This window comes from Carcharodon carcharias, chromosome 18, assembly GCF_017639515.1.
Source record: "Carcharodon carcharias isolate sCarCar2 chromosome 18, sCarCar2.pri, whole genome shotgun sequence".
In the NCBI taxonomy this organism is placed as follows: domain Eukaryota; kingdom Metazoa; phylum Chordata; class Chondrichthyes; order Lamniformes; family Lamnidae; genus Carcharodon; species Carcharodon carcharias.
In genome coordinates this window covers 88,632,558-88,652,079 of record NC_054484.1, presented here as the reverse complement: position 1 = coordinate 88,652,079, position 19,522 = coordinate 88,632,558, and the positions used below count along the sequence as shown (strand labels likewise).

At 42.7% G+C, this 19,522-nt stretch overlaps 1 protein-coding gene across 3 annotated transcripts in view; it reads left to right on the top strand.

Annotated features, from left to right (window-relative positions):
* The window catches only part of LOC121290358, a 51,892-nt gene extending 33,687 nt beyond the window's left edge, over positions 1 to 18,205 (top strand). For all 3 annotated transcript variants that reach the window (XM_041210728.1, XM_041210727.1, XM_041210725.1), the window contains 3 exons: positions 9,696 to 9,932; positions 10,657 to 11,073; positions 16,847 to 18,205. In XM_041210728.1, the coding sequence (XP_041066662.1) occupies positions 9,696 to 9,932; positions 10,657 to 11,073; positions 16,847 to 17,733 (1,541 nt within the window). In that variant the 3' untranslated portion in view covers positions 17,734 to 18,205. The remainder of the gene's footprint in view (positions 1 to 9,695; positions 9,933 to 10,656; positions 11,074 to 16,846) is intronic.
* The last annotated feature ends 1,317 nt before the right edge of the window (positions 18,206 to 19,522 follow it).

The following is a 19,522-nucleotide window of genomic DNA, read 5'->3' as shown; positions in this document are numbered from 1 at the left end:
TAGAATAGTTATGTACTTGTCTGACTGGTGCAGACTCGATGGGCCGTAGGGCCTTTTTCTGTGCTGTAGACCTCTATGACTCTCTCTATGACACTATAACATTTCTCTTTCAATTATTCAGCCTCAGATCTGCACTAAAGTTAACCGTGACTCTAACATGATTTCTTTCTATCCGATTTCAGTTACACTGATGCTGCTCCCCAAGGTCAGGAAATGTAGCAATCCCTCAATACCGCAGACTGTTAACATTAACTGTTACTCAGTAATGCTCTCCCCTCTGAGTCTGCTTTAGCCATTCACTACCAGATCTGTGTGGATCACATAAAACACTGTCGGGTCTGCACTCTTCTGCCAAAACCTCTCACTATTCCAGGATGGAATACAAAGATAACTCCCAGTTTCTCTTCACCATGACAATCCATCTTCTTAAACCACTCTCGACTGTTTAGCCCATTCTCATCTCCAACAAACACGAGCAGCTCATAGATTTCCTTGTCACAAAGACTGAGACCATCTGTTTAGCTGACTCTGCTTCTTCCTTCCCATCCACTACCCATCTGGAAAAACATCCTCTATGGTTTCCCTCTGTCTTAGCCTGGACTCACATTTTTCTTCAGTTTCTCTTCTTCATCTCCACATCCCATCTCCGAGCTCTTCTTGTCTGTGAGACTGACCTCCTGCTCTCCTGACTCTGTTCCCATCCACTTCCCTTCTGGGCTCCCATGTTAACCGATGTTATCAGCAGTTCTATCTCCTCAGGTACTGACGCTCTCTGCTTCAAATCTCGTGTCATCACCTCTCTTCCCAAAGGCTGTACCCTTGCCCCTAACAACCTTGCAAACTACTGCCCCATCTCCAGCCTTCCGTACTCCCTCCAGTCCTTGAATTTATTATCAGCCCCCCAAATCCATGCCTATCTTTCCTGGACCTCCATGTTTGAACCATGGCCCCCACCCATGCCAGAGTAACAAAACGTAACTGTGACAAAGGTTACTATCCATTTCCATCTATCAGCTTTGACATGGTTGACCACACCATCATTCTCCAACATCTCTTCACTGCCGTCCAGCCAGGTGGGACTACTCTCACCTGGTTCCATTCTTACCTGTACAGTTGCAGTCACAGAAACAATAGCTTCTCTTCCCATTTCCGCACCCTTACCTCTGGCATCTCCCAAGGATCTATCCTTGGCCCTCTCCTATTTCTCATCTACATGCTGCCCATCAGTGTGTCAAACTGCTTTTCCAACATCCATTATTAAGTGAGCAGAAATTCCCTCCAACGAAATATTGGGAAGACCAAAGCCATTGTCTTCGGTCACCACTATAATGTCCGTTCCCTAACCACTAACTCAATCCCTCTCCCTGGCAATGCTCTGAAGATAAATCGGGCTGTTCACAACCATGGTGTCATATTTTGCCTGAGATGAGTTTTCGACTACATATCTGTACCATCACCAAGGTCATCTATTTCCACTTCCACAGAATCACCTGACTCTGCCCATGCTTCAGCTCATTCCTGTCTTTGTTACTGCTAGATTTTACTATCCCAAGGCACAACACATTCTACCCCCTGTAAACTTGAGGTCATCCAAAGCTCTGCTGCACATACTTATACTAAGTCCTGTTCACCCTTTGCCCTTGTGCTCACTGATCTACATTGGTTTCCAATTAAGCAACATCTCAATTTTAAAACTGTCATTCTTGTCTTTAAATCTCCCTTTGGTCTCGCTTGTCCTACTTGTGTGATAGGCTCCAGCCTCACAATGTTCTGACATATGTGCTGCTCCATTTCTGACCTCTTAAGCATCCCTGATTTTGATCACTCCACCGTTGGCTGCCATGCCTTCAGTTGCCGATGCCTTCCCTAAACCTCTGTACCATTCTTCCTCCTTTAAGATACTCCTTAAAACCTATACTGTTGACTAAACTTTTGATCATCCACCCTCATATCTCCTTAAGTGATCATTTCTCCTGTGCCTGCCTAGAGGGAACCAAAGTTTCTCGCTGTTCATTTCTTGCCATACCTTTTAGTCTATTTACCCAATCAGCCTTAGCCAGTTCTCCCCTCACACCAACGTTCATTTTAAGTTTAAGATTCTTGTTTGTGATTAGAATAAAAACGTAGAAACATAGAAACTAGGAGCAGGAGTAGGCCATTGGGCCCTTCGAACCTGCTCCGCCATTCATTATAATCATGGCTGATCATCCAACTCAGTAGCCTGCTCCTGCTTTCTCCCCATATCCTTTGATCCCTTTCGCCCCAAGAGCTATATCTAACTCCTTCTTGAAAACATACAATGTTTTGGCTGCAACTACTTTCTGTGGTAGCGAATTCCACAGGCTCACCACTGTCTGGGTGATGAAATTTCTCCTCATCTCAGTCCTACATGGTCTACCCCGTATCCTCTACATGTCACTTTCAAAAGTAACACAGATTTCAGATGTATTTCAGATGTATAATGGTCATTAGTTCCCAGAGGATCTTTTACTGTGAGATTACTGATTAACAATGTCTCGTTATACAAGATCCAAAATAGCTTTATCCCTAATTGGTTCCACAGCATGTTCCTCCACGAAACTGTCATGAAAGTATTCTACAAACTCATCTTCCAGACCCTTTTGGCAATTTGACTTATCCAGTCTATATTAAGATTAAAATCTGCACCCCCCCCCCCCATAATTATTACATTACCTTTGTTATAAGGTCCAGTAATTTCTTGTTTAATGCTCTGTCCCACTACTGTTATGGAGCAGGGAGCCTATACAATATCTCCACCCATAATAATTCTACCTCCAGATCCTCTGAGCCAAGATCCTTTCTCACTACTGTCCTTATGTCATCCTTTACTATCAGGGCTACCCCTTCTTAATCCATTCTGTCTATCTTTTTGAAATGTTGTGTACCCTGGAATATTTATTTCCTAACCTTGGTTACCTTGTAACCATGTCTCTGTAATGCCTATTTGATCTAAATCATTTATCTTCATCTGTGTCACTTGTTTTTGGTATGTGAGTGATGTTGGCAAGACCTCAATTATTGGTCCTCCCTAGTTTCCCTGAGAAAGGGGACGTGTCTTCGAACTGATCAGCCTTTAGGATAATAGCAGCCCTACCGTGGGTTTTATATATAGAGGAAATGGAATTGGGAATGCTGAGATAATGTGGAAAGGGAGGTGTGTAAGGGAATTCAAGGATTTCCTCTGTCCAGATCTAGCGCAGTCTCCACCTGCCCCAGGCTACCCTGTGGATGCTGCTTTGAATGACAAATGGGTTATGCAGCATATCATGCTAATCCTTGAAATTTTAGTTGCATGACCTAAAGGGCCAACCACCACTCCACCAGCCCAACCCCCCACCAACCTTCTGAAAATCTATAGCGCTGATAATGTGCTCAAAGATTGTCTGCAGTAGCCAACCTTCTTCTGGATTGAGCATTAATTGCCACTTGTGGAAGTCAGTTCCAAACTTCTACCACCCTTTGTGCATAGAAGTGTATATTAAAAAAGAAAAACTTGCATTTATGGTTTTCATGACCACGGATGTTTCAAAATGTTTTACAGTTAACTAAGTTTTTTTTTTGTAGCATGGTCACTGCTGTAATGCAGGAAACCTAGTAGCCAATTTGTGCACAGCAAACTTCCACACACAGCATTGCAGTTATGACCAGATAATCTGTTTTTGTGATGTTGTTTGAAGGATAAATATTGTCCAGGACACGGGGGAATAACACCCCTGCTCTTCAGAATAGTGACTATGAGATCTTTTACATCTACCTGACAGGTAGACGGGGCCTTGATCTAACGTCTCATTTGAAAATCCGGCACTCCCTCAGTACTGCATTGGAATACCAGCCTTGATGTTTGTCCTCAGACCCGAGAGTGGGACTTGAAGCTAGACCTTGTGATTCAGAGGTGTGTGTGCCACTACCTGAGCCCAACTGACACTTAATTTCTATTTTGAAATGTCTGGCTCACTCACTTAGACTATGCACCCTAGTACCAGACTCCCCAACCAGGGGAACTAGTTTCTGGGCCTGCCCTATCTATTCCCCCTCCGGCAATTTGTACAGTCAAAACATGACTTCTACCCCCTTGTATTCTATTCCTCTAGCTATAAAAGCCAGCATTCCATTAGTTATTTTGATCATTTTCTGTACCTGTTCATAACTTTTTAATGATCTTTGTACCTGGATCTCCAAGTCTGTTGGGACCACCTTTGTTTCTAGCTTTTCACCATTTAGAAAGTATCTTGTTCTATCCTTTTTAGGCCCATAGTGAATAACCTCACCATTGCCTACATTGCCTACATTTACCAATTTTTCCTATTCACTTAACTATTAATATTTCTTTGTAATGTTATGCTTCCATCTACATTGCTAACAATGTCAGCCATCTTTGTGTCATCAGCAAACTTGGACATGTGGTATTCTATCCCATCATCTTAGTCATAAATAAATATTCTAGATCTCAACGCAGATCCTTGCAGGATACCACTAACCAAGTCCTGCCAATTAGAGCTCTTATCCATTATCACTATTCTCTATTCCCTGAAGCTCAGTTAATTTCCTAACCAGGTGAATAATTTGCCTTCAACTCCATAAGCTTCAATTTTAGCTCACAGTCCCTTTAGTCACCTGTTCAAAAAATTCAATCATGTTCGTCAGGTATGACCTACCCTTTACAAATCCAGTGGCTCTCTTTGATCAGTTCAAATTTCTCAAGGTGTTCAGTTACCTTGTCCTTTAGTGTAGAATCCAGTAATTTCCCAATCCATGTTAGGCTAGCAGGTCCCTAATCCATGGTTTTCCTCTCTCACCTGTCTGAAATAGTGGAGTAAAATGTGCAATTTTCAGGTCCAAAGGAATGTTTTTTTTTTGGTTGGGGGATTTGCAATATACTTATCTACTTCCTTTAAGTTCCCGAAATGGAAGTCATCTGATCCTATTTAATAATTTTCTTCATTGTTGTTACTTATGGTAATTTTAGTGAGTACCTGTCTCTAATTCAGTATTGATTCAATATTCAGTATTTCAAGTATTCCTTGGGATATCTGGCATGTCGACCTCTTTCTCTTTTGTAAATACTGATGCAAAGTAATTATTCAAAATGTTCACCTTTTCCATATTGTCATTGATAATATCACCATTATCATGTCAAGGGTTCCACATTGCTCTTGACTACCTCCTTTTCCAAATATACTTGTAAAAAGTTCCTTGTGTTGATTTTGATATCCTTTGCAAGTTTCTTTTCAGACTTCCTTTTTGTAAATTTTACTATCTGTTTTGTCACCTTTTATTTCTCTCTGAATCTTTCCCATTTGCCAGGCTGTGTGCCATTTTTTGCACATTTTTATGCTTTTTCCTGTTAGTTTCATGTTGTTTCTTACCTCCTTAGTCATCTATGACTCTCTTTTAGCAAATACACATCTTGTTCTTTAGGGGTATAAACTAGTTCTGTACCATTTTTTTAAACCCCCCATTGATCTTCTGACGTTTTAGCCTTTTACAGGTTTGCCTATTCTATTGTGGACAGTCTCTAAATCATCCCATTGAAGTCAGTCTTATTTAAATCTAGTATCTTAGTAACTGTTTCACCTTTCCCCCTTTCAGACATTGCATTGCATTTGACCATATTATGATTGCTATTTGATAGATTTTCACATACCATTATTAATAAGTCTAGCTTGTTATTCCTTTGGGGACAATATAGTGAGGGGGATTGACACTGTTCTCTGCAGCAAAGAGCAAGGGTACAGAAGGCTGTGTTGCCTGCCCAGTGCCAGGGTTCAGGATATCTGCTCAGGGCTGGAGATGAACTTGCATTGGGAGGGGAAGGATCCAGTGGTTGTGGTCCATGTAGGTACCAACGACATAGGTAGGACAAGGAGGGAGATTCTGATCAGTCAGAGGAGCTAGGTACCAAATTAAGAAGCAGAACCTCAAAGGTAATGAGCCATGTGCAAATTGGCATAGGGCAAAGAAGATTAGAGAGATGAAAGCATGGCTCAAAGACTGGTGTGGGAGAAGTGGGTTCTGGTTCATGGGATACTGGCACCAGTACAGGGTGGGGGAAGTGGGGACTGTACTGTTGGGACGGTCTACACCTGAACCATGCTGGGATGAGTGTTCTTGCAAATCACATAACTAGGGGTTGAAACTAAGCAAGGGGGAGAGGGATCAAGCTTGGGTGTATGTGGCAAATCAAGGGTTAGATTCAAGGCAGGAGACCATAATTGTAATGTGGGAAATGAGAGTCATAGAATAATAGGAAGGGACAGAGACAAAACCTAAAAATACACCAATAGTCAATACCAGATGTTACAAAGATAACAAAAAGACAAAACAGTGATGAGGAGAAAAATTTCCTCTCAGAGGGTTGTGCCCACAGAAGGCGGTGGATGTTGGGGGGTTCAATGAATATCTTTAAGGCAAAGGTAGATAGATTCTTGTTAGGCAAGGGAATCAAAGGTTATCTGGGTTAGATGGAAATGTGGAATTCGAAACACTAACAGATCAACCATGATCTTATTGAATGGCAGAGCAGGCTCAAGGGGCCGAATGGCCTACTTCTGCTCCTATTTCATACGTTCATATTGAATGTAATATGGTAATGCCCTTGTTAGTTCTAAGATATAGTCATTCAGAAGACTATCCAAGACACTTCAAAAATTCTCTAACTTTCTGGCACGTGCTAGTCTGCATCTACTTGAATCTATATGGAAGTTAAAATCCCTGTTGAAACCATTCTTGAGTATTGCTGAAAAAGGATACATGCTATCAAAGCTTTGCTTCTTGCACTAATCAGGACAGCTCGCAAGAGATTACCAACAATAAAGGGGAACAACAATTTATACTGCATGAGAAGAGGGTGCTAATTAGTTAGTAAGTGGACTCTGGTTGAGGTGTTGCCCAGGGCAATGCCTTGACCAGTCAGACTTGATGTCCCTGGTTTGAATTTGATCAAAGCTGGGTAGTTAACTGTGCGATGCTACATTCCGCATGTCAGCGCTGTCCTGATGAGTGCAAGACGAAAAGCTTTGACAGCATGTATCTTTTTCAGTAATACTCATGTTCTGTACTACCAAATGACTATTTGTAAAACCATTCTGCTTTTGCTACATGTTTTTCTAATCTCTGCATTTATACAATCGACCGTTTCACAGCTGCTACCACACTCCCACAACTCCCACTACAGTCTTGTATCCTTTTCTATTTCTTAATTCTACCCGAAAAGCCTCTACTGTCTACTTACTTCTGATTATAACCTCTCTTATCATTGAAGTGATTTTATCCTTAATCTCAAAGGCTCCCCTCTACCATTTTCCTTATATTTCCAGTAGACACACAGAACTGAAGAAAAATTAGATTTCGCGAGCCAAGTTAAATCAAAGTATGCCAGAAAGTTCAAATGATCTACCAGGCACTATAGCAACTGTAACTCTAAAACAAAATCTTATGTTTTTTTTAAGAAAGCAAACTGCCCCTGCTTTTATAGTTCCACAAGTAAGACTACTTCAGTCAAAACAAATCCTTATTAGTGTCTTTAACTTAAAATGTAAATCACAAAGTTTTCCCCACATCTATTTGCACAATGTTAGATGGAATGAATGTTGTCTACATATTCACATTTCATGCAACTTAGAAATATTGATCTCTGTAGTAGGCTATGAACTCATATTTACCCATATAAAGATGCTCTATAATGGCTCAATACCCATATAATAATCATCTATAATGATTTATTTACACATATAATGACAGCCTACAGCTGAGGTGCATCATCACCCCCGGTATTGATATTTTGGTTTAATTAGTTAAGTTTCCTTTCACATTTTTGTTTTAGTTACAGTGCTCCACCAGGGGCTGTTTACCCCTTCTCATTTATTGATTTTTGTTTAATTTATTGAGTTTTGTTTACCTCAAAAGAGAATTATGACAGCCTTATTGTGATATATTTACCCATTTACTGACAATATATAATGATTTATTGATCCTTATGATGTTTGGTTTATTTACCCACATATTGATGCTTCATAATAAAAAAAAGGAAGACTAGCAGTTATATAGTGCTTTTCATGACCACAAGATGCCCCAAAGCACTTCACTGCAAATGAAGCACTTTTTTGAAGTGTAGGTCTGAATAATAAGTTGTGGCGGGGGAGGGGTCAGACAGCTTACCCCCACCAGAAGCAAAGCTGGTGTGGAGCCCTCTGCACCAACCCGCCCACAGCAGGCCAGCTAAACAAGGGCCAAGTGGGACTTCTGCCCCCTCCAAATATTTTATGGCATGTGCATCGTATTATCAGGGTTAATTGGCTTGGTATCAAGTCTTGACTAGTTATTTGAATATGGTGGGTGGGCTGCCGATTTTGGCACCCACTCATCCCCCATATTACGGGGGTGAGCTCGGGGGTATGTGGGAAGGTGATGGGGTGGACAGTCACCCTATTTTATGTGCTATGCCCACCCAAAACACTCCTGCCAGGGACATGTAAAATACAGCCCATAGTCGCTGTTGTAACATAAGAAACACAGCAACCAACTTACACACAGCAAGCTCCCACAAACAGCACTGCGATAATGACCAGATAATCTGGTTTTGTGATACTGAATGACAGATAGCTATTGGTGCACGTACTAGGGAGAACTTCCTTCAAAATAGTGCCATGGGATCTGTTATGCCGCCATGAGACGGTGACTGGAGCCTCTGTTTAATGTCTGATCCAAAAGACAGCATTTTGGACAGTGCAGCACTCCCTCAGTATTGCACACGGGTGTCAGAGTTTTGATTTTTCTGCTCTTTTATGATTTATTGACCCATTTACTGATTCTCTACAATGTTTTATTGAGCTATATAATGATTCTCCATATTGGTTTAATTACCTTTATACTGGTGGTCTATACTGATTCATTGACCTATATAACGATGCTCCATATTGGTTTATTTACCCAAAAACTGATTGACACTGATTTATTGACCTAGTAATGAAACTCTATTTTGGTTTAGTTACCCATATAATGACAGTGTATAGTGTTTTTTGTCCATGTTCACCCAGTTAGTCATTATCCAATAAAGTGATTGAACAGGCTTGAGGGGTTGAATGTCCTACTCTTGTTTCCTATGCCCCATAGAATGACAGTATATAAGTGTATTCACCCATGTAATGATTATATATAGCATCCACCTATATAATGATTGTGTGTACCATTCACCTATACATTGATTGTGTATACTATGCACCTATATGATGATCATTCATTGCAGCTTACTGAAGTTTTCTTCATTTTATTTTTCTGATGATATTTGTTTCTTTGAATTCTCAGATCCCGAAGTTGAGTGATCTATGTATTGGGGATGGAAACCTTTATATGTTGGGATCCCAGTATCAGCAGCAAAAATCTACTGATCTGGTGTGGCACCCACTAGTTACATGCTTCCCGGATAGTGTTTCCAAACCCCAGCCTCCGTTGTAACCTCTTTGTGTTTTATATCTCCTGTGGTCTAAATAAGTGATACTGCAAATTCGGTGCCAATAAGGCCAGAATTAGGATGCCATTATACCATGCCTATGTGACCTTATCACATAGCATTCCAATGACCAACAATGAGTGGGGACTTTCTTTCACAAGAGTTTGGTTCAAACACAGATGCTAGCTCATTCTTAATGATAAGTGTTGATGTTTCCTTTATTTAGATCTCATCAGAGAGGCTGTAACATTGCTTCAGTTGGACACTGGCGGGAGCATGTCGTTAAATGTTTGTGAGTTTGGACTGTTGCTGGGCCTACCACGGAAGGTTGTTCAGGACTGCCTCTTTGAACTTGAAAGTGCTGACGATTTTCACCAGCTTGCTGCAGTGATCCACATATTCATGGAAAAAACCAATGATGAGGAGAGACTCAGGCAAAAGATGGCTTCTGCTAACAGATATCGTAAGACCAGATATTCATAATCCTGTAGATCGAAAAGACTACAGGAGGGATTTTCCAGGCCCTCCTGCTGCTGGGATCGCCTGGTCCTGCCGAAAGTCAATGGACTTTTGGCTGGGCCGCTGCATCCCCGCAGCGGGTCCTGCCATGACTGGGCTGGAAAATCCCGACCTTTTTTAAGCAACATTTGTGCATGGCTCAAATTTGCTGTCCACGTTAAATGTCATGACTAGTGATTGTTAGTGAAAAGAAAGGACAACGTTGTATCTATATAGTGTTTTTCGCAATCTCAGCATGTCCCAAAATACTTCACAGCAAAAAAGTGCTTTTGAAGTGGAATCACTGTCATAATGTAGGAAACACAGTCACCAATTTGAGCACAGCAAACTCCCAAAAACAGCAGTAAGACAAATGACCAGATAATCTGTTTTAGCAATGTTGGATAAGGGATAAATTTTGGTCAGGAGCCCTCCTCTCCTTGACTTCAAATACTGATATAAAATCCACCTGAGAGTGCGGTTTAATATCTCGTATGAAAAACAGCACTTCTGACAGTGCAGTGCTCTTTCAGTATTGCACAGAAGAACAATCTAAATAATAAGGTCAAGTCTCTGGAGTGAGGCTTGAATCTTCTTGAATTGAGAACCAACTGCATGTCCATGCATCATAAATGCTGGCAAATTTGTTTGGGATGACAAACTCTACCGTTCTTTGTTTCCCTCCTTAGGTTTGTTGCTGTCACGACGAGCGAAATTGTTGTTGAAACTACTTCAAAGTGGCCTGGATGATAGTCATCACAGCAAAGAATTTTCACAGCAGTTCAGCAACATCTGGCTTTTCATTTTGAGGGACTGCTTGGCTGAAACTGAAGAAGATGCTTCTGAGGTATCAACCCTGGATATTACAGGATGTCTCCAGAAGCTGGAAAGGAATGGCTTTGTGGATGTTACAATTCTCAAGGAACTGGCGGAGCTATGGATAGAGGGAACAGTTGAAACCTTCCACAGGAGCGTCCCACTTACTGCTCAGCTTGTCAGAGATCTTTTTCCTCACTTGGACTCAGTGGAGTTTGATGCAGTTCCTGTATGGAAAGGTGTTTATCGTTGCCACCCACGAGCAGTCAGGCGAGTTACCAGCTTCAAAGGTAATGAATAGGTTCCTTCCAAATGCTCTCTTCAGGAAGCATGCAATGTTCAACACTCCTGTTAATGGTTCTCGTAACAAACCATGGTTTATGTTCCATTCTTTCTAATAGTCCAACATCATTGAATCAACTGTGTAGCTCAGTGCTAGCACTCTTGCCTGAGCCAAAAGGCTAACACACAAACTAGTCCAACCCCCCAATGTAGCACTGAGGTAAAACTGCACTGTCAAAGTTGAGCCTTTTGGATGTGACATTAAACTAAGTTCCCATTTGCCTATTTGGATGGACATAAAAAAATCTCATGGTACTATCTGGAAGAAGAGCAGGGGCATTCTCCTCAGTATCCTAGCCCATATTTATCCTTCGACATGAGTAAAACAATTCAGATAGTCTGGTTATTATCTTATTGCTGTTTCTGGGACTTTGCTGTATGCAAACTGGCTGCTGTGTTTTCTATATTACATCAGTGACTATGCTTCAAAAGTATTTGATTGGCTTTGAAGTGTTTTGGGACTTCCTGAGGTTTTGCAAATTATTGGATGGATGCAAATCTTTATTTCATTCTCTCAAAGATGTACACAGGAGATATTCTGCTGTCAGCCACCCTTTCTGTCCATATCTTGACTCTACCCAGCCCAGGGGTAAGGGGAGGGGAGTAGGGTTTTGGCCTTAAGCTATTGGAGAGGAAGGATATGGGGGACTATATTTTGTAAGTAGAATCATGATAGGAGAATAAAGGAATGGGAGATTTAGGTCCAGGTATGTGGCAGAAAGGGCAGTGGGGGTGAGGAGTAGGTGAGAAGTGGCAGATATATGTACTGGGGACAAGTGAGGGATTTAGAAGGTGACGGATTGGGACTTTGGTCATATGATGGAGAATACAGTGAAGTAGTGGCACCTCACAGTGGGCTGAGCAGCAGGGGGTGTTCCCGAGAGTGGGAGCTTTAATTAAAGGAGTGGGCCTGGAGATTGGGTTCCGCAGTCATGAAGAAATCTGGGAATGACATATAAAAATGCAATTATGAGCAGGGGCTGGCGATGAGGATTGAGTTGGGCGAACAGGAGCAATAACTGATGGAAAATGGTGGTGATTGAACAAATAAAATGAAATTAGTATTAAGTAAACTAAAAATTTTAAACTTAACTGACTCAAAAAAACAGCAGAACAAAATAGCAGGTCATGTGGATGACTCAGCTTAGCACCAGCAGTGCTGGGAGGACCAAATGGCAGGCACTATAGTGCTACTTATTATAGGTAATGGAACTGTACTCCTACAGATTGCCCACTTCACTAAAACATTAAATAATGACAACGCGAAATAGCTTGAGAATAGGTGTATGAAATATTGTACCTACTGATTTCCACCATGATACTGTCAGCAGCTGACCACACTATCCTCCTCCCATGCTTTTTCTCTGTTGTCCAGCAAGGTGGTATTGCTTTCATCTGGTTCCATTCATATCTATCCAGTCATGGCCTGTAACAATATCTCTTCCTGCTCCTGCACCATTACCTCTGATGTCCCCAAGAATCTATCCTTGGCCCTCTATCCTCAACGACATCATCCAAAAACGCAATGTCAGGTTCTACATATACGCTGACAGCACTTAGGCCTACCTCACCACCGCCTCTCTCAACCTCTTTTAGAGGAGGCGGTAGTGTAGTGGTATTGTCACTGGACAAGTAATCCAGAGACCCAGGGCAATGCTCTGGGGACCTGGGTTTGAATCCAACTGTGAATTAAATAACAATCTGAGATTGAAAGTCTATTGATGACTGTGAAACCATTATCGATTGTCGTAAAAACCCATCTTGTTCACTAATGCCTTTTAGGGAAGGAAATCTGTCTTCCTCGCCTAGTCTGACTACATGCGACTCCAGACCCACAGCAATATCGTTGACTCGTAACTGTGCTCTGAAATGGTCTAGTAAGCCATTCAGTTGTACAGAAAATTGGATAAGGAATGAAACTGGACAGACCACCCAGTATCGACTTAGGCATTGGAATGATAACGGCAAACTCAGCCCGGTCGACCCTGCAAAGTCCTCCTTACTAACATCTGGGAAATTGGAAGAGCTGTCTCACTGACTAGTCAAGCAACAGCCTGTCATAGTCATACTCGCGGAATCATACCTTACAAATCATTTCCCAGACACCATCATCACCATCCCTGGGTATGTCCTATCCCACCAGCAGTACAGACCCAGCAGATGTGGTGACACAGTGGGAAACAGTCGAGAGGGAGTTGCCCTGGGAGTCCTTAACATCGACACTGAACCCCATGAAGTCCCATGGCAACAGGTCAAACATAGGCAAGGAAACCTCCTGCCGATTATCACATACCATCTCCTCCTCACCTGATGAATCAGTACTCTTCCATGTTAAACACCACTTGGAAGGAAGCACTGAGGGTGGCAAGGATGCAGAATGTACTCTAGAGGTGGGACGTCAATATCCATCACTAAGAGTGGATCAGTAGCATCACTACTGATCAAGCTGGCCAAGTCCTAAAGGACATAGCTGCTAGACTGGGTCTGTGGCAGGTGGTGAGGAAACTAACAAGAGGGAAAAAGATACTTGATCTCATCCTAACCAACCTGTCTGCCATAGATGCATCTGCCCATGACAGTATCAGTAGGAGTGACCACTGCACAGACCTTGTGGAGACAAAGTCCCGTCTTCACATTGAGGATACCTACCATCGTGTTGTGTGGCACTACCACAATGCTAAATGGGATAGATTTTAAACAGATCTAACAACTCCACTGGGCAACCATGAGGTGCTGTGGGCCATCAGCAGCAGCACAGCCACAATTTGTAACCTCATGGACCAACATATCCCCCACTCTACCATTACCACCAAGCCAGGGGATCAACCCTGGTTCAATGAAGAGTACAGGAGGGCTTGCTGGGACACCTAAAATTGAGGTGTCAACTGGTGAAGCTATACCACAGGACTATTTGTGCGCCAAAGAGCATAAGCAACAAGTGATAGACAGAACTAAACGATTCCACAACCAACTGATCAGATTCAAGCTCTGCAGTCCTGCCACAACCAGTTGTGAATGGTGGTGGACAATTAAACAACTAAGTGGAGGAGGAGGCACCACAAATGCCCCCATTCTCAATGAAGACGGAGCCCAGCCCATCAGTGCAAAAGATAAGGCTGAAGCATTTGCAACAATCTTCAGCCAGAAGTGCCGAGTGGATGATCCATCTTGGCTTCCTCTGGAGGTCACTGGCATCACAGATGCCAGTCTTCAGCCAATTTGATTCACTCCACGTGATATCAAGAAACGGCTGAAGGCATTGGATACTGCAAAGGCTATGGGCCCTGTCAATATTCCAGCAATCGTATTGAAGACTTGTGCCCCAGAACTTGCGCGTCTCTAGCCAAGCTGTTCCAGTATAATTACAACATTGGCATCTATCTGGCAATGTGGAAAATTGCCCAGGTATAACCTGTACACGAAAAGCAGGACAAATCCAATCCAGCCAATTACCGCCCCATCAGTCTACGCTCGGTCATCAGTAAAGTGATGGAAGAGGTCACCAACAGTGCTATTAAGCACCAATTATTCAGCAATAACCTGCTCACTGAACCTCAGTTTGGATTCCACCAGGATCACTCAGCTTCTGACCTCATTACAGCCTTGGTTCAAACATGGACAAAAGAGCTAAACTCCAGAGGTGAGGTGAGAGTGTCTGCTCTTGACATCAAAGCAGCTTTTGACCAAGTGTGGCTTCAAGGATCCCTAGCAAACCTGGAGTCAATGGGAATCAGGAAGAAACCTCTCCGCTGGTTGGAGTCATACCTAGCACAAAGGAAGATGGTTGTGGTTGTTGGAGGTCAATCATCTCATTTCCATGACATCACTGCACAAGTTCCTCAGGGTAGTGTCCAAGGCCCAACCATCTTCAGCCACTTCATCAATGACCTTCCTTTCATGATAAGGTTAGAAGTGGACTTGTTTGCTGATGATTGCACAATGTTCAGCACCATTTGCGACGACTCAGCATGAAGCAGTCTATGTCCAATATACAGCAAGACCTGGACAATATTCAGGCTTGGCTTCACAAGCAGCAGGTAATGTTCATACCACACAAGTGCCAGGCAATGACCATCTCCAACAAGTGAGAATCTAATCATCACCTCTTGATATTCAATGGCGTTACTGAATCCCCCACTATCAACATCCTGGCGGTTACCATTGATCAGAAACTGAACTGACTAGCCATATAAATACTGTGGCTACAAGAGCAGCTCAACGGCTCGGAATACTGTGGTGAGTAACTCACCTCCCAACTCCTCAAAGCCTGTCCACCATCTATAAGGCACAAGTCAGGAGTGTGATGGAATACTCTCCACTTGTCTGGATGAGTGCAGCTCCAGCAACACTCAAGAAGCTGGATACCATCCAGGACAAAGCAACCCGCTTGATTGGCACCCCATCCACAAACATTCACTCCCTCCACCAGCGACGCACAATGGCAGCAGCGTATACCATCTACAAAATGCACTGCGGGAACTCAACCAGACTCCATAGACAGCACCTCCCAAACTCACAACTGCTACCACCTAGAATGACAAGGGCAGCAGAGACATGGGAACACCACCACCTGGAGGTTCCCCTCCAAGTCATTCACCATCCTGACTTGGAAATACCTTGCTGTTCCTTCACTGTTGCTGGGTCAAAATCCTGGAACTCCCTCCCTAACAGCACTGTGGGTGTACCTACACCACATAGACTGCAGCAGTTCAAGAAGATAGCCCACCACCACCTTGTCAAGGGCAATTAGGGATGGGCAATAAATGCTGGTCAAGCCAGCGACACCCACATCCCATGAATGAAAGAAAAAACTCTTCCACTGTCTCTAGATTGTCAAACTACTTGTTTGACTTCTGGTACTGTATGAGCACGTTTTCCTCTATCAATTAAAAATAGCAAAACCATTATCTTCAGTGCCCACCCAGAAATGCTATTCTCTCTCCATTTACCCCATCCCTCCTGGCTGAACCATCGTATTCTTTTTGAGCCTGAGCTCGAGTTTCTGACGCCATATCTAATCCATCACCAAAACCATCTACTTCAATCTCTGCAGTGTAATTGGCTTCTGCCCTTGTCTCAGCACATCAAATGCTGAAGCCCTCATCCATGCCTTAATTACAGCCAGCCTTCCAACTTGCATCTTCCATAAACTTGAGCTCATCCAACTCTCTGCTGCCCGTATCTTGGTCACCCATTTCCCCCGTGCTCACTAGCCTGCATTGAGCCCTGGTCCGGCAATACCTCAATTTTAAAATTCTCAACCATTTTTTTCAAGCCACTCCATGGCCTCACCTCTCCCTTTCTCTGGAACCTTCTCCAGCTCTGATACCTCGTTAAATGCTAAGCTCTGAAACTGCCTCCCTAAACTCTTCACCTCTCTTTTCTCCTTTAAGACTTTCCTTAAAACCTATTGCTGTGATTACATATCCTATCATCTTTTGTGGCTTGGTGTCGAACCTCATTTGATAATGTTCCTGTGAAGCTCCTTGGGATGTTTTACAACATTAAGGATGCTATTTAAATGTAAGTTGTTATATATCTTTTATTCCACAAGCAGTACATGAGATGGGAGGCAGTGAGCTGGAATCCAGCACAGACTGCTGTCCTCACCCAGAATTAAACCCTTACCATTCATTCTACAGATAGTGAACAAATTATTAATTGTGGTGGAAGTCTTGTATTTCATTGCCTGAGATTTCAGACCATTTCTGTTTGTTCTAGGACTTCCAGCAAGGATCATTCTGAAAGTGATGCAACCCAAATCTTTATTGTCTGTGAATGAGGAAAGAATAAGCTTTGTAAACCAGGAGCTTCTAGCTGGAGAATTTACACAGATCTGCCTGAAAACTGCTGATATTCTTCAACGGCTCCAGGACTATCAGTCCAATGAGGTGATCTCAAAACACAGAAGACACTTGAATAAACAGGACGTTGCAAAGGAAATCAGAATGGTTTTGGCTACTGAAGACTTTGGGTGCAATTCCTTTGACTCTGGTGTGAAGGCACGCCTCCTGTCGCTGGTTGACTTTGATCCCTTCTTATGCAATAAGCCTCTGTTTCTGAGCCTTCATTATGACACCTTCATTTCCTTAGTTGAATATTTGAAGACTAATGACACACACTGTTTCCAATTTGTTTTCAAAGAGGTTCACATGTATCAGTGTAATGCAAGGTTTTATGGGGTGCGGAGTGTGCGGGATCCCGTGGCTATTGACGGAGGAATAGAACAGGTGTTCCAGTTTTCCACCTCGGACCGTGCTTCGTTTTTGGTCCAGCTTCATTGCAGAGGTTACAGAGATGGTCAGTATCTCCAATGCGACCGACCGCTCTTGTACAAGCTGTCAAATCTGTCTGGCAGTTTGCAAGAGGATGCCGAGAAAGCTGGCACAGTGGTTGCCAACCAAGCTGGCACAACTTGGCTCCGGGAACATCCTGATGGAGGTTTGAAGGAAATTGTAGAGAGGATTGTGCAGAATTCCAGTGGAACTGTAGAAATAGGAAGCTGCTGCTTCCTCATCAATTCGTGGAATGCAGAGTGTGAAATCAGGCTCCTTTACAAAGATGATACAATCACTGCAAGAGCAGAAAGAAATGCCGACATTCACTGACTTGTAAATTGTCATGAAAGCCTCCCTCTCCGACTGCAGAATGTTGGACCGTGAAATGGGATTTCACCCAGGTTGAGGTATTCCCTGACTGGTAGCCTCCCGATGTGACCTTGTACCAAATTCCAGCCAATTACTTGCCTGGCAGACATTCAGCCATTTAACCCAAACTTCAGCTACTGGTTTTGTTGCACAAACAGCCAGCAAACTGACCATGGCACCATGGTACAGGAAGCCATTTAAATGGGAGGAGTGAATAGAAATGTAGTGGTAGCAGGGGACAGTAGGGTCAGGGGGATAGACACAGTTCTCTACACCTGAGAGCATGAGCCCAGAAGGCTGTGTTGCCTGCCTTGTGCCAGGGTTCAAGACATCTGTTCAGGGCTGGAGAAAATAATAAAAAGAGCAAAGGTAAATTATGAAAGAAAACTAGCACAAAATGTAAAAACTGATAGCAAAAGCTTCTACAAGTATATAAAAGGAAAGAGAGTAGCTAAAGTGAACGTTGATCCATTGGAGGATGAGACTGGGGAGTTAATAGTGGGAAATGCAGAAACGGCAGAGACGCTTAATCAGTATTTTTCCTCAGTTTTCACAGTGGAGGTCACCAGTACCACCCCAATAGTAACAGGTAGTGCAGAGGATAGAGAAGGAAGAACTTAGAACAATCACCATCTCTAGTTCCAGTGGATTTGAAAAATGCTAATATAATGCCCTTATTCAAAAAAGGAGTTGGGGGAGACAGAAAGTAGGAAACTATAGACCAGTTAGTTTAACGTCTGTCGTTGGGAAATTGTTGAAATCCATTATTAAGGAAGTAGTAATGGGGCATTTGGAAAGTCAAAATGCAATCCATCAGAGTCAGCATGGTTTTATGAAGGGTAAATCACGTTTGACTAATTTGCTAGAGTTCTTTGAAGATGTGACAAGCAAAGTGGATAATGGGGATTCTGTAGATGTAGTATATCTGGACTTCCAGAAGGCCTTTGATAAGGTGCCGCACAAAAGATTAATACACAAGATAAGATCACAGAGTTAGGGGTAATATATTAGCTTGGATAGAGGATTGGCTAACCAACAGAAAGCAGAGAATTGGGATAAATGGGTGTTTTTCTGGATGGCAAGCTGTAACCAGTGGGGTGCCACAAGGGTTCGGTCCTTGGGCCCTAACTATTTACAATCTATATTAATGACTTGGATTCAGGGATAGAAGGTACTATAGATAAATTTGCAGATGACACCAAAATAGGTGGGAAAGTAAGTTGCAATGAAGAAATAAGAAATTTACAAATGGATATGGACAGGTTAGGTGAAATGGCCAAAATTTGGCAGATGGAGTTTAACGTGGATAAGTGTGAGGTTATCCATTTTGGTCGGAAGAATAAAAAGATGACTTATTATTTAAATGGAGAGAAACTTCAGAACGCTTCAGTGCAGAGGGATCTGGATGTCCTCGTGCATGAATCGCTGAAAGCTAGTATGCAGCTACAGCAGGTAATAAGGAAGGCAAGTGGAATTTTGGCATTTATTGCTAAAGGAATAGAGTATAAAAATAGGGAAGTGTTGTTGCAACTGTACAAGGCATTGGTGAGACTGCACCTGGAGTACTGTGCACAGTTTTGATCCCCTTGAGGAAGGATGTAGTTGCATTGGAGGCGGTTCAGAGGAGGTTCACTAGATTGATTCCAGAGATGCGGGGCTTGTCCTATGAGAGATTGAGAAGTTTAGGCCTATACTCGCTAGAGTTTAGAAGGATGAGAGATCTAATTGAGGTATATAAGATGCTAAAGGG